At 35.8% G+C, this 27,770-nt stretch overlaps 8 protein-coding genes and 1 pseudogene across 11 annotated transcripts; 4 read left to right on the forward strand and 5 right to left on the reverse strand.

The window, feature by feature from the left end:
- LOC106352566 (flagellar radial spoke protein 5) lies at window positions 1-2,445 on the reverse strand. Its single transcript, XM_013792182.3, has 9 exons — window positions 1,988-2,445; window positions 1,823-1,907; window positions 1,616-1,732; window positions 1,207-1,271; window positions 1,042-1,130; window positions 881-960; window positions 685-796; window positions 450-569; window positions 1-354 (listed from the first exon to the last, which is right to left on the reverse strand). The coding sequence occupies exons 1-9, from the start codon at window positions 2,280-2,282 to the stop codon at window positions 169-171; spliced, it is 1,149 nt and encodes a 382-aa protein (XP_013647636.2). The 5' UTR covers window positions 2,283-2,445; the 3' UTR covers window positions 1-168.
- A 4,152-nt stretch (window positions 2,446-6,597) lies between these two features.
- On the forward strand, window positions 6,598-7,618 carry LOC106352564 (60S acidic ribosomal protein P2-2-like). Its single transcript, XM_013792181.3, has 4 exons — window positions 6,598-6,726; window positions 6,812-6,902; window positions 7,114-7,340; window positions 7,437-7,618. Exons 2-4 carry the CDS (start codon window positions 6,815-6,817, stop codon window positions 7,461-7,463), a joined length of 342 nt encoding a protein of 113 aa, XP_013647635.1. The 5' UTR covers window positions 6,598-6,726; window positions 6,812-6,814; the 3' UTR covers window positions 7,464-7,618.
- Window positions 7,619-7,986: 368 nt separating this feature from the next.
- On the reverse strand, window positions 7,987-9,404 carry LOC106352562 (uncharacterized protein At2g27730, mitochondrial). 2 transcript variants are annotated; one of them, XM_013792178.3, is made up of 4 exons: window positions 9,255-9,404; window positions 8,880-8,998; window positions 8,446-8,484; window positions 7,987-8,377 (listed from the first exon to the last, which is right to left on the reverse strand). In XM_013792178.3, the coding sequence occupies exons 2-4, from the start codon at window positions 8,976-8,978 to the stop codon at window positions 8,171-8,173; spliced, it is 345 nt and encodes a 114-aa protein (XP_013647632.1). In that variant the 5' UTR covers window positions 8,979-8,998; window positions 9,255-9,404; the 3' UTR covers window positions 7,987-8,170. The 2 variants fall into 2 exon arrangements, with proteins under 2 accessions (XP_013647632.1, XP_013647633.1); XM_013792179.3 differs by having other exon boundaries at window positions 9,197-9,323.
- A 2,375-nt stretch (window positions 9,405-11,779) lies between these two features.
- LOC106356608 lies at window positions 11,780-12,862 on the forward strand. Its single transcript, XM_013796341.3, has 4 exons — window positions 11,780-12,106; window positions 12,184-12,294; window positions 12,375-12,455; window positions 12,554-12,862. Exons 1-4 carry the CDS (start codon window positions 11,867-11,869, stop codon window positions 12,629-12,631), a joined length of 510 nt encoding a protein of 169 aa, XP_013651795.1. The 5' UTR covers window positions 11,780-11,866; the 3' UTR covers window positions 12,632-12,862.
- Window positions 12,863-13,679: 817 nt separating this feature from the next.
- LOC106356607 (pentatricopeptide repeat-containing protein At2g27800, mitochondrial) lies at window positions 13,680-14,521 on the reverse strand. The gene is made up of 3 exons (XM_013796340.3): window positions 14,268-14,521; window positions 14,082-14,182; window positions 13,680-13,956 (listed from the first exon to the last, which is right to left on the reverse strand). Exons 1-3 carry the CDS (start codon window positions 14,486-14,488, stop codon window positions 13,925-13,927), a joined length of 354 nt encoding a protein of 117 aa, XP_013651794.2. The 5' UTR covers window positions 14,489-14,521; the 3' UTR covers window positions 13,680-13,924.
- A 573-nt stretch (window positions 14,522-15,094) lies between these two features.
- LOC106356606 (RNA-binding protein 48) lies at window positions 15,095-16,817 on the reverse strand. Its single transcript, XM_048736859.1, has 7 exons — window positions 16,540-16,817; window positions 16,378-16,461; window positions 16,214-16,294; window positions 15,928-16,067; window positions 15,665-15,780; window positions 15,444-15,506; window positions 15,095-15,345 (listed from the first exon to the last, which is right to left on the reverse strand). The coding sequence occupies exons 1-7, from the start codon at window positions 16,599-16,601 to the stop codon at window positions 15,241-15,243; spliced, it is 651 nt and encodes a 216-aa protein (XP_048592816.1). The 5' UTR covers window positions 16,602-16,817; the 3' UTR covers window positions 15,095-15,240.
- A 759-nt stretch (window positions 16,818-17,576) lies between these two features.
- LOC106352561 (pentatricopeptide repeat-containing protein At2g27800, mitochondrial) lies at window positions 17,577-19,045 on the forward strand. Of its 2 annotated transcripts, none has more exons than XM_013792176.3 (2): window positions 17,577-17,789; window positions 17,878-19,045. In XM_013792176.3, the coding sequence occupies exons 1-2, from the start codon at window positions 17,647-17,649 to the stop codon at window positions 18,977-18,979; spliced, it is 1,245 nt and encodes a 414-aa protein (XP_013647630.2). In that variant the 5' UTR covers window positions 17,577-17,646; the 3' UTR covers window positions 18,980-19,045. The 2 variants fall into 2 exon arrangements, with proteins under 2 accessions (XP_013647630.2, XP_013647631.2); XM_013792177.3 differs by having other exon boundaries at window positions 17,596-17,789; window positions 17,881-19,045.
- A 157-nt stretch (window positions 19,046-19,202) lies between these two features.
- LOC125576545 lies at window positions 19,203-22,099 on the reverse strand (annotated as a pseudogene).
- Window positions 22,100-22,465: 366 nt separating this feature from the next.
- On the forward strand, window positions 22,466-25,998 carry LOC106352560 (nucleobase-ascorbate transporter 12). Of its 2 annotated transcripts, XM_013792175.3 has the most exons (10): window positions 22,467-23,142; window positions 23,295-23,392; window positions 23,464-23,637; window positions 23,927-24,027; window positions 24,141-24,276; window positions 24,397-24,447; window positions 24,516-24,803; window positions 24,875-25,109; window positions 25,203-25,489; window positions 25,567-25,998. In XM_013792175.3, the coding sequence occupies exons 1-10, from the start codon at window positions 22,629-22,631 to the stop codon at window positions 25,786-25,788; spliced, it is 2,106 nt and encodes a 701-aa protein (XP_013647629.2). In that variant the 5' UTR covers window positions 22,467-22,628; the 3' UTR covers window positions 25,789-25,998. The 2 variants fall into 2 exon arrangements, with proteins under 2 accessions (XP_048592817.1, XP_013647629.2); XM_048736860.1 differs by lacking the exon at window positions 24,397-24,447 and having other exon boundaries at window positions 22,466-23,142.
- Window positions 25,999-27,770: the final 1,772 nt, after the last annotated feature.

The following is a 27,770-nucleotide window of genomic DNA, read 5'->3' on the forward strand; positions in this document are numbered from 1 at the left end:
TTACCAAAAAAAAAACAACAACATAAGAGTACAAAGTCAAGTGGAAAACAATAATGTAGTGAAAGTAATACATCCATTTAAACCATCTCAAGTATTGAACTCATATATACGAATCCTAACACAGATCTTTGTGTACTGAATAATACATGTATACCGTATGCTACAAGATCAGACACGTCGGTATTCGTCTCCACAGTCACCAATCACTTGAAGAAGATTTTTACCTTTCTTGGTAGCCTCTTGTATGCTATTCACATCTTCATCATCCAATACCAATGAGAATATAGCGTTTGCATCTTGTATGTGTTCCGCTAACCCTAGCCTCACCCCAATCATTGATCCCCCAACTCCTTGCTGCGATGAGATTCAAATTTTCAGAACAAATAATAAACCAGATTGGCCTTAAAAGTCGAGAACAAATCCATGCGATGTAAGGAAGAGTGAGATACCTGATCTAGTACGTATCTCACGGCCACGGTCGGAATAGAAACTCCATGTTTTGTGGCTATGCTCTTCATCGTGCGAAGCAAACCTTGGAATAGACTCCACCCTCCCCATGCATCAACCATCTGTAATGTAACTCTTAAGAATCTTTATAAAGTAAACAGTAGGATGATTCTATAAAACTCATATGATGAGAAGTGCCACTGACAAGGTTGAACTGTGAGTGGTTTGAACTCTTACCCTTTTGTACTTTTGGAGAGAAGGAGTGTTCAAACTAGGGCCAGCAAAAGGGATAGTTAGATTGGCATCAAGGAACTTCTCTGACAGTAGACCACCCATTACTGTCCCATATCTACACTCGAAAGACCAATGATTGTCAGTTGTTAAAGAGGAAGGAAACCAAACGAGATTTTCGAGAGAGTTAAGAAGAGATTACGTTATAAGTTTGACACCTGTAAGCTCACAAAGCTGAGCCATTCTCTGTTGAGGACGCATGTCTACAATGGAGTGTTGCACCTGGAAAGAATCTTTTTGCAAATGAACAAAACAACAAAGGAACTTGCAAGAAAAGAAAGGTAGAAGATATTCGAAAATCACCTGATTGCTAACAACAGGGATTCCATTCTCTAAGATAATCTCAAGTCTCTTTGTATCAAAATTTGTCAAAGCAACAGTCTTGATTTTACCTGCAAACCGCCACAAGTATAAAATGATAACCACAAGAAGGGAGAGGAGAAACATAACAATCTTTTATAGCTTTACCTTCTTCTTTTAAGTCAGTGAGATGTTTCAGTGCATCAAGATAACCGTCATTCGCATAATCCCACCTATTCCAAAAACCTCAGATTAGCAAATAATAACAGGGGACTGAGTCATAATAATGGTCACTAGCGGAAGCTTCTAGGGATAAAACTGGATCCAAACTGGGTTTGAGAATACTCTTCCCCCGTATTATAATGTTCATTTAGAAATCACTTTCTTATTAATCAATCATAAATTGAATACAAATTGAAGCCTAAACAACTATAAATATATATAAGAAAATCATAAACCAGATAAAGATAATTGTCCTATAAATAATAAATCACATAATCAAGATATTTAAAATATTTTCCTAATATTCCACACAGGCTAAGTAGTAGCAACTAAGCGTGAGAAGAGAGAGAAAGACCAGTGAAACTGAAGCATATCAAGAGAAGCCACATCCATTCTCTTCCGAGATATGTCAATGTTTTGACGAACATAGCTGCTTGTCATCTTCACTGGAGGAGGAACCCATTTTGTCAAACTGCATCATAACAAATAAGCCTAATCATTATACACTTGGAACTAAGCTTTTGTATCTCTCTAACATTAGTGACAAAACATTAGACTTAACCCTTTAATCTTTTCCAAATACTCTGGTGGACGTTCTCGACGAACCCTATTGATAAAAATGCCGTAAAGATCTTCCGCAGGACCATCTTCACATCAAAGTTAAATATTAATCTCCACAATCAGTTCAACCATAGCATTTAAGAAAAATTCTCTCTAGCTAACTTACAGTGATCGGCCATGTCGAAAGTAGAGAGACCAGCATCGGCGTATCGGAGCATCGCTTCAACGGCGTCGTTTCGATCGATCTTTCCCCATCCTCCGCTCGTCTGCCACATTCCGTTAAGAACTCTGCAAATCTCGAGCGAGTCGTTCCCGTTTTTCAGCTTCGCCCACCGGTCGGCCTCCTTTGTCTCCACCGAGCAGTTCACGGAGCTGGAGCCAATTCGACGGCGCGAAACATTGCGGTAAAAACCTGTAGTCGCTAGGTTCGTGGCGATAACGGAGTGTACGGAGACAGGCATGGTCTCTCTATCTTCTCTCTCTATCTTCTCTCTGTCTGAGCGTGTGAACTAGAAAAACTGGATAACATCTTAAAGGCTTATGGGCCTGTAACTGCACTTCAGGCCCTAATTTGTTCCGAAGCTTTACAGTTTTATCACTTTCACCTTGTACATTCCAATCTTCTAGGGGTGTTAGAGCATCTGTATTGGAAGGCCCTTAAGGCATCCCTTAGGGGAAGGGGGTGGGAACCGAGGAAGAAAGAGAAGGGAAAAGCCCTTAATTAAGGGCTGTCCCTTACTCTTCTATGACCAAAAAAAAAAAAAAAAAAAAAACAGAACAAGGGACTTTCTCTCCCTCTCTCCTCATCCCACCAATACAGATGCTCTTAGGGCATCCACAATGGTGGGATTGTGTTTCAAGTCCCTTAACATTTTTAATTAAACTTTTATTTTAAGGGACCTAAACTAAGGGACTAAGTGGATTATTAGTGGGACTTTGATTGTCCCTTAGTTTATTATTTAATTAATTTTTTATTTGAATAAGTGATAATATATGTAAAGAAGTTTTAATTAAAACTTATAAGATAGAAGTTTAACATTAAAATTGAAATATTAAGAAAATTACAAAAAAAAAAAAAAAACAAAATCATAATTTAAAAAAACAAACAAACATTTATTCCAATACAAATAGAAACTTAGAAACTATATGTTATTTGGAAGATGTCCAAATTTATTTCATATATTTTCAATCAAATCATTTTTTAAACGTTGATGGGTTTCTCGATTCCGAAGGTTCGTCCGACGTTCAAGTGGAGTGCCGAGAGGTGACGGATTATTGACGGTAAAGGTATCCGCCTCTTCTCTTTCTCGAAATTCAGCAATGTTGTACTGAGTTCTTGACGATCGTTCATCCTCGACAATCATATTATGAAGTATGACACAAGCTCTCATAATATGACACAAGCTCTCATAATATTACCTTCACCATTAATACTTCTAGACGCTACAAGCTGTGGCGGAGAACCACACATTTCACACATTTAGTATTAATGGTGAAGGTAAGACAACACACATTTCACAATGTAGCTAATCATCAGTTATGTCCAAAATGATAATTGATGATCCGTGTGTGATACAGGTCGCTTAATATACACTTGCGCGAATAAAGACGACGGAGAGTGCCATGTATGGAAATGGTGGGACGTGGCAGTGATGGAGGAGATGAGAGCCAGAGATAGACATGTCCTCCAGCTGGAGGAAAAGGTAGATAACCTGTCCCTTTTGAGTGACTATGATAAGTTATCTTCCTTGTGTGATAATGCTAAGGAGAAATCTGTATATAGTGATGGGTTTGAGTATGTTGTGTGTGCTATAGTCGTTGTACTAATTTTAATAGGGTTGGGGATTATGTATGTGTAATGGTTTAGGCAGGGATGGTCGTAGCGTCGGTTTAGGCAATGCGTTTTCGTTGTTTTTTCTTAAGCCCTCGGATGTAATCATTTTCAGACATTGAAAACTTGTGTATCAAGTTTGGACCGTCAAACATGATCATTGTACTTGTACTCGGATGTATGTTTTATATCTACATGTATGTTTTCTATTTTCTAATATTTCTGCAATGTATGTTTTTTATGTACCTAAAAATCACATGTATGTTTACTATCTACCTAAAAATCACATGTATCTTTTCTATCTACCTAAAAATCACATGTATCTTTACTCTCTACCTAAAAACCATACCTAAAAATCACATGTGAGGATCCTAACTACCAAAGTCTATAAATAACAGACTTATTTTAATTAGAAAAAATGCAAAGCATTCTCTTCTCTTTAATTTACATAGCATTTACTCTCTTGCGAAAATTTATCAATGGCTTCCTCCTCTCATTTTCATTACCACCAAGACGATCACCAACCTGATAATGAAGATATATTCGTAGACTTATTTGAAGACATTGACGATTTACTAGAAGAAAATGAGCGTGTACCACGTAATTTTATCGACAGACATCGGGAGGAAGGTCAAGATATGCTATGGAATGATTATTTTAGCGATACTCCAACCTACCCGCACAATGTCTTCCGGCGACGGTTTCGAATGAACCGGACATTATTCATGCGTATTGTGCAGCGTCTCTCCACAGAAGTACGGTATTTTCAAGAAAGAGTTGATGCAACCGGGCGGTCTAGTCTTACTGCACTCCAAAAATGTACCGCAGCAATTCGTCAATTGGCTTATGGTGTTGGAGCTGATGCAGTGGACGAATATGTCCGAATGGGTGAAACAACTGCTCGAGGATGTTTGCACAATTTTGCCGCCGGAATAATCCGCTTGTTTGGCAATGAATACCTAAGACGTCCCACACCGGAAGATCTGCAAAGACTACTATACTTTGGGGAGCAACGTGGGTTCCCAGGGATGATTGGAAGCATCGACTGTATGCATTGGGAGTGGAAGAATTGCCCCACTGCTTGGAAAGGAATGTATTCACGAGGAACCGGAAAACCAACGATTGTCTTAGAGGCGGTGGCATCATATGACCTCTGGATATGACACTCCTTTTTTGGAGCTCCAGGTACTATGAACGATCTTAATATTCTCGATCGATCACCCGTTTTTGATGACGTAATTACCGGAATAGCACCACAAGTTAACTTCTATGTTAACAATCATCCGTACAATTTGGTTTATTATCTCACGGATGGTATTTATCCAAAATGGGCTACATTTATTCAATCTATCCGACTACCACAAACTCAGAAGCATTCTGTATTTGCTCAAACCCAAGAAGGTGTGCGAAAAGATGTCGAGCGTGCATTCGAAGTCCTACAAGCTCGGTTTGCCATTGTTAGAAATCCATCTAACATATGGGATAAACGATAAATAGGTAATATTATGAGAGCTTGTGTCATACTTCATATTATGATTGTCGAGGATGAACGATCGTCAAGAACTCAGTACAACATTGCTGAATTTCAAGAAAGAGAAGAGGCGGATACCTTTACCGTCAATAATCCGTCACCTCTCGGCACTCCACTTGAACGTCGGACGAACCTTCGGAATCGAGAAACCCATCAACGTTTAAAAAATGATTTGATTGAAAATATATGGAATAAATTTGGACATCTTCCAAATAACATATAGTTTCTAAGTTTCTATTTGTATTGGAATAAATGTTTGTTTGTTTTTTTAAATTATGATTTTGTTTTTTTTTTTTTTTGTAATTTCTTAATATTTCAATTTTAATGTTAAACTTCTATCTTATAAGTTTTAATTAAAACTTCTTTACATATATTATCACTTATTCAAATAAAAAAATTAATTAAATAATAAACTAAGGGACAATCAAAGTCCCACTAATAATCCACTTAGTCCCTTAGCTTAGGTCCCTTAAAATAAAAGTTTAATTAAAAATGCTAAGGGACTTGAAACACAATCCCACCATTGTGGATGCCCTTAATTACGGCCCGTCCCACCCATTTTAATTTCATTTTGATTTATTTTCGACCCAATAAAGAGGAAGGGACGGCCCAAGGCACGCCCGATGCAGATGCCCTTAGAGGTGGACATTTTACGAGATATCATGTATTCAAACCCGAACCCGATCCGAAAACTTCGAACCAAAATCTAAACAGAAGCAATAAAATATCTAAATAGAAATTGAATTAAGAGATATTTGATATCTGAATCCGAATGGACATACGAAGATAACCAAATAGATGAATACTTGACCTTATATTTCTAATTTATTTCTCTAATTTTATACAAAATATTTATATTGATTCTATAAATACCTCAAAATCAGATAATATATATAATTATGGATAAAATTATTTGTTTTTTTTTCTGAAATCTTTTTAATAGTTTAATCTATTAAAAATAGAAAACCAATAAAATTAAAAGTATATATTTTAAATAAAAAACTTAAACAATGAATAATTTATTTTTTCTTTCAAAATCTAAATATCCAAATCCGAACTTAAAATACATGAACCCGAATTTAAAATATCCGAACCCAACCCGAAATATAGAAATACTCGAACGAGTTCTATACCTCTATGTCCGAAAATCCAAAATACCTAATTCGAACCCGAACAGGTATCCGAGCGTCCACCTCTACGAATCTTTATCACAGCTAAAACAACAATTATTGATATTTTCTTTATAAATACTTGGAGAAATTTTGTTGAGCTATTGTTTGAATTTATTAAACTGTAGTGAACAAATAATCAAATCAAACTAAACCACCTATTAATTAGTTCGCTGGGCTGAATTTGAGCCCATACAAATTTGGGCTTGAAAAAAATGGGCCTAATTAAGTGAATCGGAGACACTGATAGAGAGAGAAGAAACACAGTAAAACCCTAACTCTATATAAATCAAATACCTTCCCTTCACTTGTTCGTCGCCGTCTTCAGAAAAAAAACTATTAGCTTTCCGCCTCCTTCGAGATCTCCATCAACTGTAAGCTCATTTCAACTTCTCCCTAATATTCTCATTTTCGAATATGTTGGAAGTTTTTCTTACATAACACCTTTGTTTTGATCAGAAAATGAAGGTTGTCGCCGCCTACTTGCTCGCCGCTTTGAGCGGAAAAGCTTCCCCAACCAGTGCCGATATCAAACAAATCCTCGGATCTGGTTCGTTCTTGCCTTTTTTACTTAGTCAAATCCTGCAAATGTATTTGATTTGTATGCTAGTGTTAGTTCGATGTATACTTAGCGTAGTGGATGTGTTAGTAACGAGTTACTTATTGTGATCAAATAAGTAGCATTTATTGTGCTGAAATGGGAGTGTTGTGAGAAAGAATAAGTAATGGAATGTGACTTTGTTTTAAAATTTGTTTTGCAGTTGGTTGTGAATCTGAAGACTCTCAGATTGAGCTTTTGTTGAAGGAAGTCAGTGGTAAAGACTTGTGTGACCTGATTGCTGCTGGAAGGGAGAAGTTGGCTTCCGTTCCAAGCGGTGGTGGTGGTGTTGCAATGGCCGCTGCTCCATCTGCCGGTGGAGGTGGTGGTGCTCCTGCGGCTGAGGCCAAGAAGGAAGAGAAGAAAGAAGAGAAGGAAGAATCCGATGATGTAAGTTTTAACTTTTGTCTCTAGCAAAACCTTTTTTTTTAAAGTGAAATGATGATGGCTCACTTAGTGTTTTTTTGTTTGTGTGTTGATTTGCAGGACATGGGTTTCAGTCTGTTCGAGTAAAGGCAGTAATGCCTGTTGGCTTATGTTTTTGTCATCCTTTTCCATTTTGTGTTAACCCTTTGAAACCTTTATGTTGTTGTTTCTTAGTTTGTACTCGATGGGTTATCTTTTTGACATTTCTGCATTTCTCAAGAGATTTTTAGTTAAAATCATAATCCTCGTCTTTTCCTCAAATTCTTGCTTCTTATTACCTTCTTCAGTTCAACATTTACGTATTAACAATCATTGCCAAAATATGGTTTTCCAAAACCACAGTTACTGTGGATGATAAACAAATTTGATGTTGACGATTCAGGTCAATTCGTTTACACCTTAGCTAGCTAAATATGATTTAACACAAAAAAAAACAGTTATCAATGAATGTTGAGAACTTTTTATTTTTTTTGAAGGTTTGGATTCAATATTTTGCCATCTTTGATCTGATTTCATTCTGTCAATTGCACATCGCACAAATTTCAACTCAACTCGGCATCTATATTGGGTTATTCAAGTCTCAGAATTTTCACTTATTCTGATAAGAGCAGAGCAGAAGAGTCTTGTATGTAGTTAAAGATTCCAAAATAAATGTCAACAAACTGTATTCAAGATTTTGAAACCAAAACCAAAAGAAAAGAGAGACAAGTAGCAATTCCAGAGTTTCTCACAAGAGAGGAAGGAGTAAAAGCCAGTCTCTTCTGTTTTATTCACTCGCTACTCCCATCAATCTTTCACTCTTGAACCTCTGGCTGCTGCTTCTTTCCACCTGATTTCATGTACCAACCAATGGCACCAACGACAGCCACCACACCCGCCACCACTGCATAGTTTCTGTCCTTGTCTTCTGACACTTTTGGCCCTGATTCAGCCGATGCTGATGATGTTCCACCACCACCACCACTAGCCTTGGCTCCACTTGCTGCTTGTTCTCCCGGACCCTAGTAGTTCATCAGAATGTTAAGACTGTAAATTTTTATCTCTTTAAATTAAACGAATCATTCATTACCTGTCTTGCTATCTTCTCAAGCTTCTCTTGCTCCATTTTCTGCAACACCAATGTAGCTCGTTCAGGAGATTATGGAGAAAACACATATATAACCAAGCTAAAGCGGAACAGCATACGACTCTTAAACATAAAGGAGAAGTATCAAAGGAAAAAACAACAAATGGATCTAACTCTTATAACAAATTACACTTTTACTTTCCTTAAAACAAAAACTAAATATTAATTAGCAGAGAAGGTATCGATAAAAAGGAAAGTAGATGCAAATTTCGCTTCACAGATTCCAATTTTACTAGTTTACGATAATGAGAAAGATAGAATCAAGGGACGTTTTCATCATCATCATCAACAAAGGGACGTTTTCATCATCATCAACAAAAGGAAAGTAGATACCTTTTATAGCTTTTGACGAATCAAAGTCAGAGAGAAAAGTATACCTTGATGAAAACATTCTCAGCAGCTTTCTCCTCTTCGCTGAGAACTTTTCCGTTAGAGAACCTGCGAGACACAAATCTGAAAGCGCTTCTGCTTGCCATGGTAATGAGCAAGTCTCTTCCTGTGTATGATAAAACATTATATAGATTAAGCACAATGAGCTCAAAAACCGTTACAAACGAAACAAACAAGAATCGTAGTATACTCAATGCGGAAAATCTGAGAATCAAAGACCTAAACGATGATAATAGCAAAATGGAATCAGAGAAGCAAATCCAGAGAGACGAAAACAAAAACTCTACAGCCATCCATATACGACCTCGGAAACGAGAAATGGAGGAATCTAACAGGAGAAGATGATCGGAAGGGAAGAGAACCTGGTTGATGGTCAGGTAGATCGTTAAAGTGCGTCTGGCTGCTGATGAAAACCGCTTACACAAATGAAGAAGAGGTGAGGAAGCTCAAGGAGAGAGAGATCTACAACAAGTTGAGTGGGCTAAAAATTATAATTAGTTGGCCCGAATATATTGTTAGTATGGGCCTTAAATATACGGAAACATCTGTCACAAAACCTAGTAGAAATTGATATTTTATATATTGATATTTGTTTTTCATGTTATATATTTTAGATGAATCATAATATAACTAATTATATTCAAAAGACCTAAACTAAATAGGTATAAATATCTGAATCCGTTCAGATACATTTGTTATTTATATATTTTTAGATTCATATACATCATAACCGAATTCAACCAGATCAAGAATGAATCAACTCAAAATTCACACATAAATTTATAATATTAAAATAGGTTCTAATTTCAAAAAAAAAGATACCCAAAAAGAATAACATGTACCTAAATGTATAGTCAATGTTTATGCCTAACTAGTTTTATAAATTAATAAAAAGAGCTTTTTCTATGTGTTTGGATAAATTAAATTAAATATATATAGTTTTTTATTTAGTAATATAATTATATGGATTGAAAAATTAATTGACAATAAATGCAATGCATTTTTATTTTTATTTATTTAAGTTATTATTTTATTGACAAAAACATGTATCTGAATTATGTTTTTGGCTATATAATTTTATACCGATTGAAACTAAAATTAAAAAAAAAAATTAGTAAAACAAACTAAACCGAACGTAGAAATTTATATGGATATACTATTGTACGTAATTTTATCCATTAAGTAACAATTTGATTCCAGAAACTCCTAGATGTAAAGAAATTTGTATTATTATAATATCTGTCATTTCTGGAATGAATCTCTCATTTAAGCGAAGGGAAAAATAATGAATCTGAATCTCTCGTGCTTCACCAGAAAGCAGTTTTGATTGTTTCCCAAATTAGTTATTACCCATATGCACTTGCTTGAAGATGATTCAACCTCAAAAACAATTTTTGAATTATTTACTAAAACATAGGTGAAAAATTTAACTAATCCAGTAAATCTTTTGGTTCAACTTTTAGACTGTAAAACTCTTCCTCTTATAATATATATCCTTTTTAATGCTTTTGTAAAACTAAATATATATGATTTCATATTTTTGTTTTTTTTTTGAAAACAGGCCTATGATTTGATATTTTGTTTCATTTATATATTGGTTTATATAGTTTTCAAGATTAACATTATAATTAAATTTGGTTTATAATTGGATAACTAAAACAAATAAATGTGGTAAATACAATGAGTATATAAAAAATCACTATAAGTAAAACCGTGGTTAATCATAACCACGACAAATCTGTGATAAAACAGGTCAGTGACTAGATATAATCATTATTATTTATAGACAAATTGTGGCAATAGTAACTACAATTAAACAATGAAGAACAGTGGCTACTGTAGCCATAATATAAGAGTGATAAATTGTGCCACGTAAATTTGGCTGCTACGTGACCACTGACTAGATGTTGTTACTGCATAGCTAAATGTAGTTACAATATAAATGTTTACACAGTTTTTGATAGCCACAAAGCTATAACTACAATTTTTTTTGTTTGAAACCGTAGCTACTTTCCATATAACCATGATTTTCGGCTTTGTAGCCCCACAATTTTATCGGAGCCATAGAAGACATTTTTACTAGTGAACCAGACACTTATATTTATGCAAAGAAATGCAAACCCAAGGCGAGTTATGGCATGTTTCAACGACTAGACCACAACACATGTTATGTATTATGTATTATGTCAAGTCATATCAATATCCATATCAATTGACTTGTGCTGATAAATATGTATGTATATATATAATCAACAATTGCTTTTCCCAGAAGTTTCAGCCACGGTTGACAGTACTCCCATATTTTACTGTCTCCTCCACATTACAAGAAGCCTTCCGTTGCAAGCACTCATCTTTCCACATGAAACATCTTTATTCTGTCTTTTCCTTTTCTAAAGAAAAAAGAAAAATTATTATTACCTGTTATTTTCAGTTTGATCTTCATGAAACCCAAGTGCAAATTACAATATCCTTCTTCTGTTTTGCCTTCAACTACACACCTAACATTTATTTTCTAATCTCGACCCAATCCATACATGTGCCAGCTTTATCTATACATATCTTTGTCTTATCTATGGATTGGGAACCAAACAGTGAGAATAACATTTTAGCTACCTATATCAAATATACCAAACTCAAGAAAATTGTTAATTACCAATTGAAAAGAAACATCTTAACCTACTAGAGCTTTAGCCCCACATGGTATTCCTTTCTTTTCTTTGAACCAAGTTAAAGTTAAATTCATATTAAAATTAATTTCTTTGACCTCTTAAGTAGTCTAAGTTAGATGTTTAATCGTTAATGGGATGTTGGCCACGTGGGCCATTTGGTCATTTGACATTCGAAACACCATTAACAAGCTAAAGAAACAGAAGCAACATATTAATGAATTGTGATAGGCTCTTAAGGCCAAGTCTTGGGTTATATAACAAGGCATCTTCTTTACAGAAGGAGAGAAGAAAGATCTGGAGGAACAATGACAACAACAAGACAGATGTTGGAGCAGCCACAATCACCATTTATTCAACGTACCATAAGCATCAATGGAAGTCCCATGGTAGATGACAGAGAGGAGGAGCTTTCACGCTCTGCTTTAGCTTTGTATAAGGAAAAAGAAGATGAGATTGAAAGGAGGAAGATGGAGGTCAGGGATAGGGTCCAGAAAAAGCTTGGACTAGCTGAGGAAGCTACTAGGAGATTAGCCGAGATTCGGGAAGTAAGTTTTTTGGTTTAAACATTTTCAAGAACTTTGAAAAATCATATTTAGAGAGTTGTGGTTGTACAAATTTTCAGGAGCTGGAAGCTCTTACCGATCCAATGCGTAAGGAGGTTTCCGCGATAAGGAAAAGAGTCGATGCTATTAACCGAGAACTCAAGCCATTAGGACAGAGTTGTCAAAGAAAGGTAATGAATGAATGGGTGAATGTCCATTAATCTTATCTTTCTTGAAGATTCCTGTCTGAATGATATTTTTTCTTTGACAGGAGAGGGAATTCAAAGAAGCACTTGAAGCATACAATGAAAAGAACAAAGAGAAAGCTATGTTTGTTAGCAAGCTAGTTGAGGTGAAACACTCTGTCTCAATTTTTTTTTGTATTTTCTGTTTATTATTACGATTGTTGTTTTTCTGATTCTTTTTTTTTTGGGTGTGAAATGTGTTCAGCTTGTTACTGAAAGCGAGAAACTGCGAATGACAAAGCTTGATGAACTCAGCAAAAGCATTGACGTTTCCTTACGCTAACACAAGATGATCAGCCAGCTTTGCATATTTCTTTTGCACTTTTTTTTTAATTGTTTGATATTTGCTTTTCTTTGTGATCAAATCTGATTTCCTGATTTAGTTCTTCAGTATGAATTCACATTCTTATGTTTTCATGTGTTGTGACGATGTTCCAAAAAAATTAGGCTCTTTTATTCCTCTGGCCTTTCAAGTTTGTAACCGGTCTATAAAAGCAAACTACCTCTCAGGCTATCTATCTATACTATTATTTGCGAATTAAATTTTTAGAATCGAGCTCTCACGTTAAAAGTTAAAGTGGTTTATACCTTAATGAATAAAAACATATAAATAAATTAAAAAATAAAAACGAAATTTTAATTGATTTGATTAGATAATTGATTAATATTAATAATAGTAAGAATTATCTAAAATCTGAAAATATAATTTTAAAAAAAAATAATTTATGTATATATTGTATTATTATCTGAAAAAGTCTTTTAGTAAAAAGTTAAAAACATAAACTATATAACTAAATATTAATCAAATACAATTCTTAATTTTATAATTAAAAATAGAATATGAATTATCCAAAATCTAAAAATATAATTAAAAAAAAGATATTTATATATATATAAGTCTCTCTCTCTCTCAACTAAATATCTGCAGAATTCTACTTGAAGAGAGATTATGCCAAGAATGTATGGAGCGAGCTCTCATGGACAGACAAGATAAAGAAGTGAGACAAACAAGTATACACAACTTCACTGTGTCTTTAAAGAAGTGAGACAATACACACAGTTTTTATCCTAGATTCGTTGGAAACTACAAGAAGCGAAAATTAGTACCAAAGTGGAGTTATTCTCACAACAGGGCATATGAAGCCAAGAACACATATCTCATGATATATGAATCTTACTAGGAAGAGTCTGTCTCTATGCAGATACTTTATAACAAGAAAGGGAATAAGCATACAGACGGTTAACACATCCTTCACTTGAGTCAAAAACAAGGCCAAGGCACATAAATTGGTAGAAATTGAAAAAAAAAATGAAAAAAAAAGTCTCTCCCGTGCAGACAGTCTTATTTTTCTAAAATTGAAAAGAGTAAGTAGTATCCGGGAGAGGTTATATCATACATTCCTTACAATAACAATGTTCGAAATCACCATTTGCATTGATAAGATAAGAACCCAACTAAATAGGAAGTAATAACATCTGCCAAAACTTGTAAGAGGGTTCCATCAAACATATGGTTCTTGAAAAAATCAAACAAAGCGGAAAAGGCCCATCCATCTACTACTTCAGGTGCTGCCTCTTAGATGGGACTGACATAGTTAGCAAATCTACCTGTCAGTTGAAGATGCGAACTTGTTAATTTCGGGAAATCTAAAGAAGCTCAGACACATCTGTTGTGTTATCTAAATCCAAACACAACCAGTCGGAAGCAGGTTTTGGTAGTAAGTATTACTTACCTTCATAAGAAGTGAGGTCAGAAGGGAGTTTAGAAACGAGGCAAGCGGCAGCGACAACGCTGTGAAACGGTTGATGGGTGCTCAGTTCTCGCCGCAGAAACCTTTTTTTTGCAGATTCAATTACCGAAAAGTCCAAAACTTTATCAATGTATTTAGATCAATTGGTAAGGCAAATTGTTATTTTACCTGGGAAGAGAAGAAGCTTCGATTCGAGTCTGACGAAGAGGCGACGAAGGGGAGGAGTTCGGGTTAGGGACGGAGATTCTCGGTCTAGGTGAGATCAAGCTTCTTCTTGAAGCGGTTCGTAAGATGGAGTGTAGTGAGGTAGACGACCTAGAAGCGATGCTCGTCGCAGCCATTTTCTCTTCTTCTTCTGCTTCTGCAAGTATCGGTAAAACCCTCCTCATCAGTGGTTGGGTTGCCGGTTCGCTAAACCGGACTACTGTAATTCGGTTTGCGGAGAGAGATTATATATGGTTTATCTTTGCTTTACAGTTTACACTAACATTTAGGTTTAAGATTGAATAATTATTATTTAAAATTTAATATTTAGAAGGACGAAGTTGAGTTTTTAAATAATTTATGAAAGTTAATTTTACTATTTTTATAATAAAATCAAAGTATTTATTAAAATAATTTTGAAATAATATCAAATCTGAAGTAAAATTCGAATTCTTCATTAATTTTTCTTTTCCAAATTAATTAGTTTTTATAATTATGGTTTGTGATGGATGCAGACAACACAAGAAATTATTATTGCAGTAACTGAAATTGAATAGAAAAAAAAATAAATGAATTATTCACAACTACAAGAAGACAATTAAGATAAGAGAAAATGATTAGGATAACACTAAAAAGGTTTTTATCACAAATATAATAAAAATGACCAAATGTTTTATAAATTATTTATTTTTATCCCTTGGGTTAACTAATCCTAGACCTTTTTGTTTAGGGTTGAGGAGTGGAGTTTTGGAAAAATGATTTTCAATTTAAAAAAATTAAAAAACTTAAAATTTTCAAAATAAAAAATGCTATTTTGGTCATTTTAATTTTTGAAGGCTATTTTTGTGACATAAACTTAGAAAAGTGCTATTTTGGAGATTTGCCCTTAAGATAAAGGTAAACAGGATTAGCTAAAATAGCATTCCCAAGATCAGTTTTAGATTCTTCTTCGGTTATCGACTCTGGTTCTCTTCAAGTCAGGTTCTGTTTGAAGATTCTGACTGCTTGCTTCTGGCCTCTTCTGCTTACCACTTTCTTCAATCTTTTACAAAATGTCACAAGCCAAACGACGAAATGTTTTAGTCAAGGAGAGTCTTAAGAGTTCACTTATAAGTACAAAACTTGGGAAGATTCGTTTACCTTGTTGAGTTTCTCCCTCACAGTTTTAACAGTTTGATTCATTGAAGATGACCCAAAATACTCCTACAAAATCACAGTTTAAACTCTTTTAATCACTTCTCTTTGTTAAAAAAATGAAACCAACAAGGGCCTTAGATATATTATATCTTCAAAGTTCAATGACACGAAAGTCGATATTGTTTCAAATGAGCACAATTCAAACCACACAATAAAACACAAACCTGGTCAGATGAAACTCGAGTAATAGGAGCGTTTCTTCTATGGAATTGGTAATCCGTCTCGCTTTGAGTCAAAGCCGGTTTTGTGACTTGTGAGACGCTGCCCTTGCCTTTCTGGGCTGTTCAACAACATGAAACATATAATAATAGACTTGTCAATCGTCTAAACAGTTTATTATAACACAAACACACACTTTACTAATACAATTCCTAACTAATCATAAGAAGACTAATTGAAGAGGGAAAATAAATAAATAAAAACTTACGGTTTGTCCTTGAAAGCACTTCTTTCCTCCTAGTTTCCAACTTATCCTTGGTGTCACTGAGGGTCTCGAACTCAGGAGCATACGAAATCTGGAGCCGATTCCCCAAGAAAACTGAGTCATCCAACTTCCTCTTTGCAAATCTATCAAACATTAAACATACCTTTAACCACCAAACCAATTAATCCTCTTGGAACCAAAAGTAGAGACACAATAATAGTAAAGAAACATAAAATTTCAGACAGCTTTAGCCTCAGAACAAGATCAAAAGAGAAAAAGGAAGCAAAACCTAGCATTAGAGATGAGACGGAACTTGATCCAATAGACATCAGTAAACTCCTCACAGTCTTCTGCATCCATTGGTTTACATCTAACTCAAAAACCAAAAATATCAGAAACTGAAAGTAACAATAAAAAAAAAGAGAGAGAGAGGGAAAGAGCAGAGTTACTCACTCTTCAACCTCTCCGTAAGTAGCGAACAATCTCATCAGATCGTCACCACAGCCTAAAGCCGGTACCTTTCGTACTACCAAGTATCTGAAACCAACCAACCAAAATAAAAAGATTCAAACTTTGAAGAAACAAAATTCGATTAGTGTAAGTTTGGGTATATACCTTGACTCATCGCAGACTGTATAAACCCTAACAGCCGGTGGAATCTCTTTGGTTCGACCCATCTTTTCTTCTGCTATTCCGAAGAGAATTTTTGATCAGAACCCGAACAACAGACGCCCAAAAAAACAAGTCTATTCCGTATATCTCGAACAAAGCAAACAATGAGAGTTTCACCGGCGAGAATACGAAGCAGTCAAAATCGAGAAAGATGAACGCTGCCTAATAGGGGTGGGCACTTTCGCCAATATCCTAAGCTGCACTCCAACCCGATTCAAAAAATCCCGACTAAAATTTGAACCGAAGTAGCAAAATATCAGAACTGATATTAAATTAGAAAAGATTGGATATCTGAATCCGAACAAGTAATATCCGAACTCGAATGGATATCTGAAGATAACCGAACATATGTATAATTAATCTTATATTTCTGGTTCACATTTCTTATTTTATATAAAATATTTATATTGATACTACACATACTTTAAGTTCATATGATATATATACAATTTACGGAGAAAATAATTTACTACTCACTTAAAATGTATGTGAAACTTTTTATTTCAAAAATTAACAAAAAGTTACGTCAAAAAAATTTAAAACAATAACCAAATTAATGCTTTTTTAGTTTCAAAATATTATGTATAAATCTATTAATCATTCAATCTATTAAAAATAAAAAAAATTAGTTAAGTGAAAGTTATATTTTTAAATACAAAAAAAAATTGAGAAATGAAAAATTTAATATATTTTTTTCAAAATCTAAATATCCGAACTCGATCCGAAATAACCGAATTGGAACTAAAAATACACGAATCAGACTCGAAGTTCAAACATACTCGAACAAGTTCTACATTTCTATACTAAAATACCCAAAAATCCGAAATACCTGATATGAATCCGAACACCCACTCCTACTGCCTAATCTCAGGTTTAGTCAAAGGACGTAGTTTTCTCAGGACTGAAAAGAAAAAGAAAAAAAAAGACGAATAATCCAATCAATTACCGGTTAAATAGTTGAACCGGGTCTAGTATTTAAAATTTCACTGAATTGAACCGAACCAGTCTTCTATTACAGTGGTTTTGGGGTTTTTGCAGAAGCTAAAGAAAATGGCTGCAGCTAGGTCTGCGTTTATGTCTTCCATCTTCAGAATCGCAACCGCTCGAAGCTTGATCTCACCCAAAGCTAGAGTCTCCTCCACAAACACTTTTTCATCTCTTCTCCAGACTGCAATCGAAGTTTCCACTCCGAGGTAATTTTTGATTCTTTTTCGCCTGAATTGAATCTATGCTACTGGGTTTATCATAATTTTGACGCATCTTTGATACGAACCCACCCAGAAGCTTCCATAGTCTCATTGCTTCCACACGCATCTCTGTTTCTCTGTCTCAAACCGATGCTCATTTCTCAACGACAGTCCCCACGCGTTCACTCAGAAGAAGAATCAGCAAAAGAAACAATCCAAAACCCGTTCTTGACCAATCCAAGTTTCAAGAAACGGTTTCGAAACTCCCACCAAGATTCACTCCCGAAGAGCTCGCCGATGCGATTACCCTCCAAGAAGACCCGTTAGTGTGTTTCCACCTCTTCAACTGGGCCTCTCAGCAGCCCAGATTCAAACACGAGAGCTGCACTTACCACACCGCCATCAGGAAGCTCGGAGCCGCCAAAATGTACAAAGAAATGGACGACGTCGTCAACCAGGTGCTCTCCGTTCGCCACGTGGGCAGCGAAAACCTCTACAACTCGATCTTGTACTATTTCACCAAAGCGGGGAAGCTGATACGCGCGGTGAATATATTCAGACACATGGCGAATAGCAAGAACCTGGAGTGTAGGCCCACCATCAGAGCGTATCATATCCTCTTCAAGGCCTTGTTGGGCCAAGGCAACAACTCTTACACGAGCCATATGTATATGGAGACGATACGGTCTCTGTTCAGACAGATGGTGGATAGCGGGATCGAGCCGGACGTGTTCGCTCTCAACTGTTTGGTTAAAGGCTACGTGCTCTCGCTCCACGTCAACGATGCTCTTAGGATATTTCATCAGATGGGTGTGGTTTATAACTGCCAGCCGAACTCGTTTACTTATGATTATCTGATACATGGGCTGTGTGCTCAGGGGAGGACCGTTAACGCTAGAGAGCTGCTTGGTGAGATGAAAGGGAAAGGTTTTGTTCCTAATGGGAAATCTTATAACTCTCTTGTTAGTGCGCTTGCGCTCAGCGGTGAGGTTGATGATGCGGTGAGTTGTTTGTGGGAGATGGTTGAGAGTGGGCGTGTGGTTGATTTGATTACGTATAGGACACTTGTTGCTGAGAGCTGCAGGAAAGGGAAGTACGATGAAGCGAGGAGATTGCTGGGTACGTTGAGAGAGAAGAAGCTTGTGGACAGAGATTCTTATGACAAGCTTATGAATGTTCTTCGAAAGGATTTGTAGATGTGTTTCTAGTTTGTTGTTATATCGAAAATGTTTGGTGAAATTTATTTATTTCTTTATGCACCATCCTGAGACCTGCTTCCAAATCCTCGAGCCTTTCTTTGTTACTGACCATTGACTTCACCGATGCGGTCTGAGTTATAAGACCATCTGTTAATTTATTTTTATTTTTTGCTGAATGATGTTAATTAGATGATGCGACCATTTGGGGTGGGGCAGAACTGTTAAACCAAAACAGAATTATAAATTCAAGAGCAGAAATATATTTTATGCTCGTTAAAAGTTAAAACTTATCTACTTTTGTCTTTTTTCTCATTCTAACAATCAGCTTGTTTCTTTAATGAAAAAAACAATTATATAGAGTTTACGTTTAACAGTTTATGCAAGTTTAGGTGTTTACACTACTTTGTTTTCCTTTTTGACAGTAGTAAGAAACAAACAAAAAAAAACAAAAATTGAAAAATGCATGCGTCACCTCTCAGCCTCGGGAGCATTAGCTCTCCTCTCGGCCTCTGATCTTGAAGAAAGGGCTACACTGCCAATCGTAGGAAAAACCTCTGGTGGAGAATCATATAATTTACGTTGTACCAACCAGTACGGCATATCAAAAGAAGAATGAAACGTACACCAAAAGGAAACACGTGATCATGAAGGTGGTTCAAGATGTATATTAAAGCAACTACTCTATAACTCTATTGTAGGTTGCAATCAGCAAATGACAGAGAGCAAAGGAATTTTAAAATACAAAGCAAGAATAGTATTTAATCTCCTTTTCAAAAAAAAAAGTATTTAGTCTGTTCTACTTTACGTACCAAATAACTAAAATAGCGAGTCCCAAAAAGATAACCCAAGACAAGATTTTTAGCCACATTGGTAGCGGCCGTACACCCCGTGGGTCAGGGCCATGTCCATGAGGGCAACGTCCAGCCTCGGCTCCACACTGGTAGCAAAATTCATGACCACATCTAAGGAATGCAATAAAGGTTAATCAGATTTTAAACATTAAACAAATTCGAGAGGGAAGTGTGATTATATAGAGATGATACCTGCACTCTATGCGGATGCAGCCTTGAGAAAGTTCAATCATGTGTTGACACTTCCCGCATTGACGCCACATCTTCTCGTCTGCTAGAGCTTTTAGCTTTCCATCGTTTTCTGTAGGATTTGGATGCAACCTCTTGTAATTAATGGTCGCACAACATATTATTATGCCACGGAACTTTACATCTGCTGCAAAAGGGTTCACCGCATTTACCGCAGCATCTCCTAACTCCAGCTTCTTTAGTAGATTTCCAGAGCTCCTTCTCCGACATTAAAGCAGAACACCTAAGGTTCGGGCAATAGAATCTCTCCGATACAGGAATCGAATCCTCTTTAATCCTCTGTAACCATATGGCCTGTAGTTCAGGAGTCAAAAGATAAGCACAGCGTGTAAAAGGCAACTTAGACTTGCAGCGATGCTGAGGACATCTCACAAAACCTTGCTCCAGTAGCTTTACTTCTATATGTCGTTTCAGACACTCGGAACAAAACCAATGACCGCATTTATCAACAGAAAACATCTGATCAGCATTGATATCTTCATCTAAACATATAGCGCAAGTCGTTTTCTGAGTGTCCACTTGTATCCTTGTTTCACAAACTACTGTTTCTCTAGCTAGTTCATAAGCATATCTGATATTTTGGGGGGCCACAAAAATAGGAAAGCTCGATGCAAATTTTCTTCTGATGTGCTGCACTTCATTCAGTAGCATGCCAGACAAACTTTCCTCTAGCACGGATCTTCCCGTAATCTACACAATCTAATTAATATTACAGTGCATAAACTAGTAATGCAACATTAGTAATGATCATCATTCTATTATTATCACCAACCTCGGTGAAGCAGGAATATAATAAGCCTTAGAAATCTGATTCTAGTTTTATGTATTAAAACTGCAAGAAACAAGAGAGAAAAAAAAACAAAAGACGTGCGAGCCAAGTAAAACTTACTAATCTGTAAATAGGTTGATAATCGCAGTAAATTGAGATATGATTTATCCCCAAGCCCAAGGCTTCGGATAGACCGCGCTTCAATGCTCTAAGCTCAGCTTCCAATTCAGTAACGTAGGAACCAAAAATTGGTGTCTTCATCTGAAACAAGACATCATCTTTCTCCCCACAAATTGCAATCCCTAATCCGGCCACGGCCAATGGGTCCTCACTAACCATACCCTTGAAGTAAAGCCTGTACAAGCCATTGGGTTTTGCCGGTGTTGGTTTTCCGGCGTGTTTTGGTTCATCTATTCTAGGAAATCCCTTGGCCATCTTTTTTTTTTGCTACCGCAACAGAACTCTCCGAAGATTCTTGAGTTTACAGTTTATATGAATGTACCAATACACAAAAGGAAAATTTCTTTCCATAAACATGTATTTCTATTTAATATTCTGATTTATAGATTTGATAAATCTTTGTCCAAAAAAAGAAAGAGATTTGATAAATCTAATAATGGAAATATCCTAGAGGGGCAAAAATATAATTATAATTGATTAGAGATTACGAAAAATATCTCCTTGTTGTTTACTATAATTTACCGACTACTTTTTTTTATGTTTGCCACAATCGTTGGGTAAATTATTAGATTTACAGTCCAAAATAATTGCATGGTACATAATTTTCAAAAAATAAATTGCATGATATCCATAATTATTTTCCTTTTATAAAAATCTAGTAGTACATGTTTCCTCGTTACATTTTTTTTAAATTATTATATCAATTTTTGAATTTTTGACAGAGATTACAAAGAGATCAGTAACAAAATGCATAAACAAAACTAAATAATAAATAGAATGTGACAATGAAAAGAATCCAAGCATAGAAGTTACCCTAAGAACCAGCTAAGCAGCAGAGCAAGCCGAGACCAAGCATGTCGGAATAGTCGAAGAAAAAGAAAAAAGTCCGGTTACCACGAGCTACCAAAAGATAGGCACTCTCAAACCTAGAAGCTACGGTTCCTGCAGTTTCCAAACACCCAACTAACACAAATTAACCCAAATAATCTAAACACAGATCTACCAAAAAATCCGATATAAACCATTTCCGACGACACGAGAGAAATCTTCCACACAACAATGTCGTCGTTCAACAGGCAGATCCCCGTTGCACTTTAAATGTCGTTTATGATCATTACTGTTTACGATAGTGACATGCTTTTTAGGAAACACACAAATATCTCGATTAAAAATTTAGAAATTACGGATCAGATAATATCTAAACGACTAGTATTTTGAATTTTTTACATTTTTTTCTGGTTTAATTTTTTTTTTTTAAATTACGAAAAATAATCTTTGGGTTAATTTGTGTTTACAGCAACATGGGATTGTCGATTTTTATTAGATCCTATAAACAAAAACATACACACACACACAAAAAAAAAAAAAGCTAAACATGTTAATATCTGAATCTAAAATTAAAATTAGTTTCCCTCACTAAAACCTTCTAAAATTTGACATTAACTGTTACTTCCGACAACTTCTCACTCTCTCTCACTCACACACACAACAACTCTCTTCTCCTTCTCCTTCTGGTGTTCGAAGAAACCCTAATTCTCGTTCTTGGTCAGTCTCCTTTCTTCTCCGGCTAGTAGAGTTAAATTTTAATTAAAAAAAAATGACAAGCTCCGACCCGAAACCCGGACCTAAACCCGGACCACCGCCTCCAGCCCCAGAATCCCCCGCATTGCCACCCTCTACTTGGGCCAAACGAACCGGATTCCGTCCCAAATTCTCCGGCGAGACTACCGCCTCCGATTCCGGCCAACTCTCATTGCCTGCAGCCACACAATCAGAATCCCAGCCGGATCTCGAAGCTGGCCAGCCTCGCCTCCTCCGTCCCCCTCCTGTCTCCGCCGCAGCCAACGGTGCGACGGATAAGGATAAGAATGACAAACCACCGCCTCCGCCGCCACCACCACCACAGCGACAACAACCTCCTTCAGCTGCTGCTCCGGTGAAGAGAAGGAGAGATTCTGATGGGAGATCAAACGGACCCGGGTCGGGTGACCCGGTTAGAAGAACGAACCGGGTCGAAGAGACGGTGGAGGTTTTGCCACAGAGAATGGATGATGATTTGGTCGCTAGAAATTCGCATATCAAGTATGGACTCAGAGATACGCCTGGACTTGGTCTGTTACTTGACACATTATTTATTATTATTATCATCATTTTGTTGTTGATAATTATATAGATTCCTTGTCGGAACATGTTATTTACTTTAATTGTTTATTTTAAATTGTGTTAAAAGAGAGATTAATAGTACGTTTTCTGTGTGTTTCAGTTCCAATTGGGTTCTACGGTGTGCAGCAGTACCTCTCCATGTTAGGTTCACTGATTCTTGTTCCGCTTGTTACTGTTCCTGCTATGGGAGGTTCCCACGTAAGTGTGATTTCTCTACTTTGATCAATCTTGTTTTGTCTGCATTTCATTTTTTTTGTGTGGATTTGTAGGAGGACATTGCAAATGTGGTCTCGACCGTACTTTTTGTGTGTGGAATCACTACTTTGTTGCATACTTCGTTTGGATCGAGGCTTCCTTTGATTCAAGGCCCTTCTTTTGTTTTTCTTGCTCCGGTTTTGTCCATCATTAACTCCCCAGAGTTTCAAGGTCTTAATGGAAATAATGCAAGTAAGAACACACAAATCCTCTTTTGTTTTTCTTTTGTAAATCAAGCATCAGTTATCATTTCGTATTTTGTCTAGACATGTATTTTGTGGCTTTGTTTAGACATCATTAACTCATCTCTTATGTGTATGTAGCAATTTGAATGTGAGTGAACTGAATAAAAAAGAAACGTCTTTAGCTTATTAAAAAAAAAAGAGATTTAGGCTAACTTTGTTTTGTAGTTTGTGAATATGTTATATTTGTGAAATAAATTTGACATCAAGTATTGTGTTTTGGTTGATGCTGTAGAACTTCAAGCATATCATGAGAGAGCTGCAAGGTGCAATCATAATTGGTTCGGCTTTTCAAGCATTCCTTGGATACAGTGGCTTAATGTCGCTGATTTTGAGGTATAAATCTCTTGCCTTTCTCCCAAGCTGACACCTTCCATTAATATTAAATCAAGCATTAGCTTATATGGTGTTTTGTTTACACAATATCTTCTGGCCCTTCTTCTATATAGGTTGATCAATCCAGTGGTTGTTGCTCCAACGATAGCTGCGGTTGGACTTTCGTTTTACAGCTATGGTTTCCCGCTTGTTGGTAAATGTCTTGAGATCGGTGTTGTGCAGATACTACTCGTGGTCATCTTTGCTCTTGTAAGTTCATTAAAATTACTGCTGCAAATAAACCTTTTTTGGATGCCAGTTTCAAGTTAAAACGTATCATATCACATCAGGTTCTTGTTAACACTGCTGTTACACTTTTGTTTACTGCAGTACCTCCGGAAAATCTCAGTTTTAAGCCATAGGGTTTTCCTTATCTATGCTGCAAGGTCATTTTGTCATTTTCCCATTCTAATTTCTAATTATAACTTACCTTAACTTCTTACTGATAGGTTCCATTGAGTCTTGCAATCACTTGGGGTGCGGCATTCCTTTTAACCGAAGCAGGAGCTTACACCTACAAAGGTTGTGACCCAAACGTTCCCGTCTCAAACGTTGTATCGAGTTACTGCAGAAAATACATGACCAGGATGAAGTACTGCCGGGTTGATACCTCCCAGGCGCTGAGATCCGCACCTTGGTTTAGGTTTCCTTACCCATTGCAATGGGGTGTGCCGATATTCACCTGGAAAATGTCTGTTGTCATGTGTGTGGTCTCTATAATTGCTTCAGTAGATTCGGTTAGTGTTTTTCTTTTTAATTTATCAACCATTTTTGAAGTATCACTTTTGCTAATCAGTTTATGTATCAGGTTGGTTCATACCATGCTTCTTCTCTGTTGGCAGCGTCGATGCCTCCGACTCCTGGTGTTGTGAGTCGGGCGATAGGCCTTGAAGGTTTCGCAAGCGTCTTAGCCGGTTTATGGGGTACAGGTGCTGGCTCAACAACCTTAACCGAAAACGTTCACACCATCGCTGTGGCGAAAATGGGAAGCCGCAGAGTCGTTGAGTTAGGCGCTTGTGTTTTAGTTGTATTATCCCTTGTCGGTGAGTAAGTAGTGGCGGCTGCTTATTTAACTATATGATTGATCATTAAAGAGATATCTGAAGTAAGTTTTTTTTTTTAATATATATTCTCAGGTAAAGTTGGAGGGTTTATCGCATCGATACCTCAAGTGATGGTTGGTTCTCTTCTCTGCTTTATGTGGGCGATGTTTACAGCTTTAGGTCTTTCGAACTTGCGTTATAGTGAAGCTGGAAGCTCGAGGAATATCATAATCGTCGGGTTGTCGTTGTTCTTTTCTCTCTCTGTACCAGCTTACTTCCAGCAGTATGGCGTTTCTCCAAACTCGAACCTATCTGTTCCAAGTTATTATCAACCTTACATTGTTGCTTCTCATGGACCCTTCAAAAGTCAATATAAAGGGGTATGTTACGCTTTGCTCACGAACTTTAGAAAAAAAAAAGGTGGTCCTAAGCTTGTGGGATGTTTTTTTTTTGGCAGGTGAACTATGTGATGAACACGCTCTTGTCGATGAACATGGTGATTGCGTTTATCATGGCTGTGGTTTTGGATAATACTGTTCCGGGGAGCAAGCAAGAACGTGGGGTTTATGTTTGGTCTGATAGTGAGACTGTAACGAGAGAACCAGCTCTTGCTAAAGACTATGAGCTGCCGTTTAGGGTTGGGAGGTTTTTCAGATGGGTCAAATGGGTTGGCATTTGAAAGAATTAACACAGTGGCTCAAAAGTGTGTATATAGAGGTCAGATGAAGGATTCTCTTTTCTTTTGTTTGTTATTTTTAGTCTCTCAGTTTATGTAACATGGTGAAGTTTTCTTGGGTCCCAAGTTTGTCTATGGGAGAGTTTTGTGGTTTAAAACAGGGAGTTGATGTTGTAAGTTATATAGATTATTATGATCAATCCTTTTGTAATAGCTTATTGTTCTTTTGGATAACAATATCTTGTGTTCACCGGTTTGAGTTGAGGCCATGGCTCGATTTTTGCTAAACGGAGAGAAGTTTCAGCTATTTCAGTTGATTCATTGATACTACAAACATTTTTTTTCAAAACGAGTTCTTCCCAACATCTTTGACAAGTTCGCTGGAGAAACAATAAGGCAAGTGCGATTTTTCTTGTTAGGAGAATCGAATAGAGCAACCTGCTTGTGGATAATTGCCAGGAGAAGACATGGTTGTAGTTAGTTGTGAGGAGAAGGCACAGTTAACTGCAAGGAGGAGCAGTGGAAAGAAGCCTCGTCACAGACTCACAGCTAACTACAAGGAGATGCAGAGAAGAGAGCGTGGAAGACCCAGAGGGAGTGCTCGCATCTAGTTATGCGGTTGGTCGGCGTTAAAATGACCTTTTTAGTCAAAAAATCGTTTTATATGATTTCATTTATTAATATGAAACTCATTTTTGTAGAACTTTATTCAGTTTTGTTTTGCAAAGATAATTTCGTAAAAAAAATATTCTAAATTGGTTTTACAAAGACCATTTCATATAAACTTAAACTGGTTAAGTTATACAAAAAAAATGATTTCAAGTCTTTTATTTGTATGAAAACTGTTTGGTTAAATATTTTGTTTGTTATATACGAAAATGGTATCGTTAATAAATACGGCAAATCATATGTGAATTTACTTTGTTAATTCATCCGGTTTGGTTCTTTTGACTATTTATTTTATCAAGCTTTTGATAGAACTAAGCAGTAGAATTACGGATGTTGAAGTGGCTAATTTACCCATGGATTTATCCAAACCCATAATTGATCGGTTAAGTTTTTACCTTTTTAATTTAATTGGGTCGAATATGGATATATATATTCTAAGGCCCATATTTATGTTGGTAATTTCTAAGATCAACTCCAATGTATATTTATTGTTATTTACATTTATTTTACGGATAAACAAGTTTAGAACTTTTATAAGATGGAGAAACAGATTGTTCTCTTTTAAATCATGTAGATATAAGATGAGGGTTAAATTTTGCATGGAATTAGTGCTATATGAAATTTTTCGTGGGAAAATAGATCTTAACCTTTGAAAAAACAAAGATGAAGTTTAATTCAATATATATATTTTTAAATATCAATTTGTAATTATAAAATAAAAAATAAAAGATTTTTTTATAAATAGTAATTTCTATTATAGAGATAGTTAGGTTGGAGTGAAGATACCCAGAGATAGATATAGAAGTAATAAAAACAATATTACAATATTATATCTGAATTTCAGAATAAATAACAATACAAATTACAAAGCATGGTTATATTTGTTATATAAACGTTGAACTAACCTGAATATATTATGAACAGAAGCTTATACTAACAAATACGAACTGATTTGTATATGATACATAAATTTATAAACATAACCTAAAAATGCGAATCTTTCAGTTTCAATCTATCTATCCACATTAATTAAATAGGTCTTACAAAATTGTTACATAAACTTATAACTAATATGTATAAACAGATTAGAAATGTTACAAAGTTATAATGATATAAGATCATTTGTAATCTTGGTATTAAATTAACCATGGACTTAAGTATTTTTTATTCCAGTTAAATGTTTTTAAATTTTATAATAATAAATAATAAATTCGTGTGGATATAAACATATAAGAAAAATTATATTTAATGTAAAATTCTTTAAAAATAGTTATGTCTAAGAGAATAATTCTATTTTAATAAAAGAGATATATATT

The sequence above is a fragment of the Brassica napus genome, chromosome A7, assembly GCF_020379485.1.
Source record: "Brassica napus cultivar Da-Ae chromosome A7, Da-Ae, whole genome shotgun sequence".
In the NCBI taxonomy this organism is placed as follows: domain Eukaryota; kingdom Viridiplantae; phylum Streptophyta; class Magnoliopsida; order Brassicales; family Brassicaceae; genus Brassica; species Brassica napus.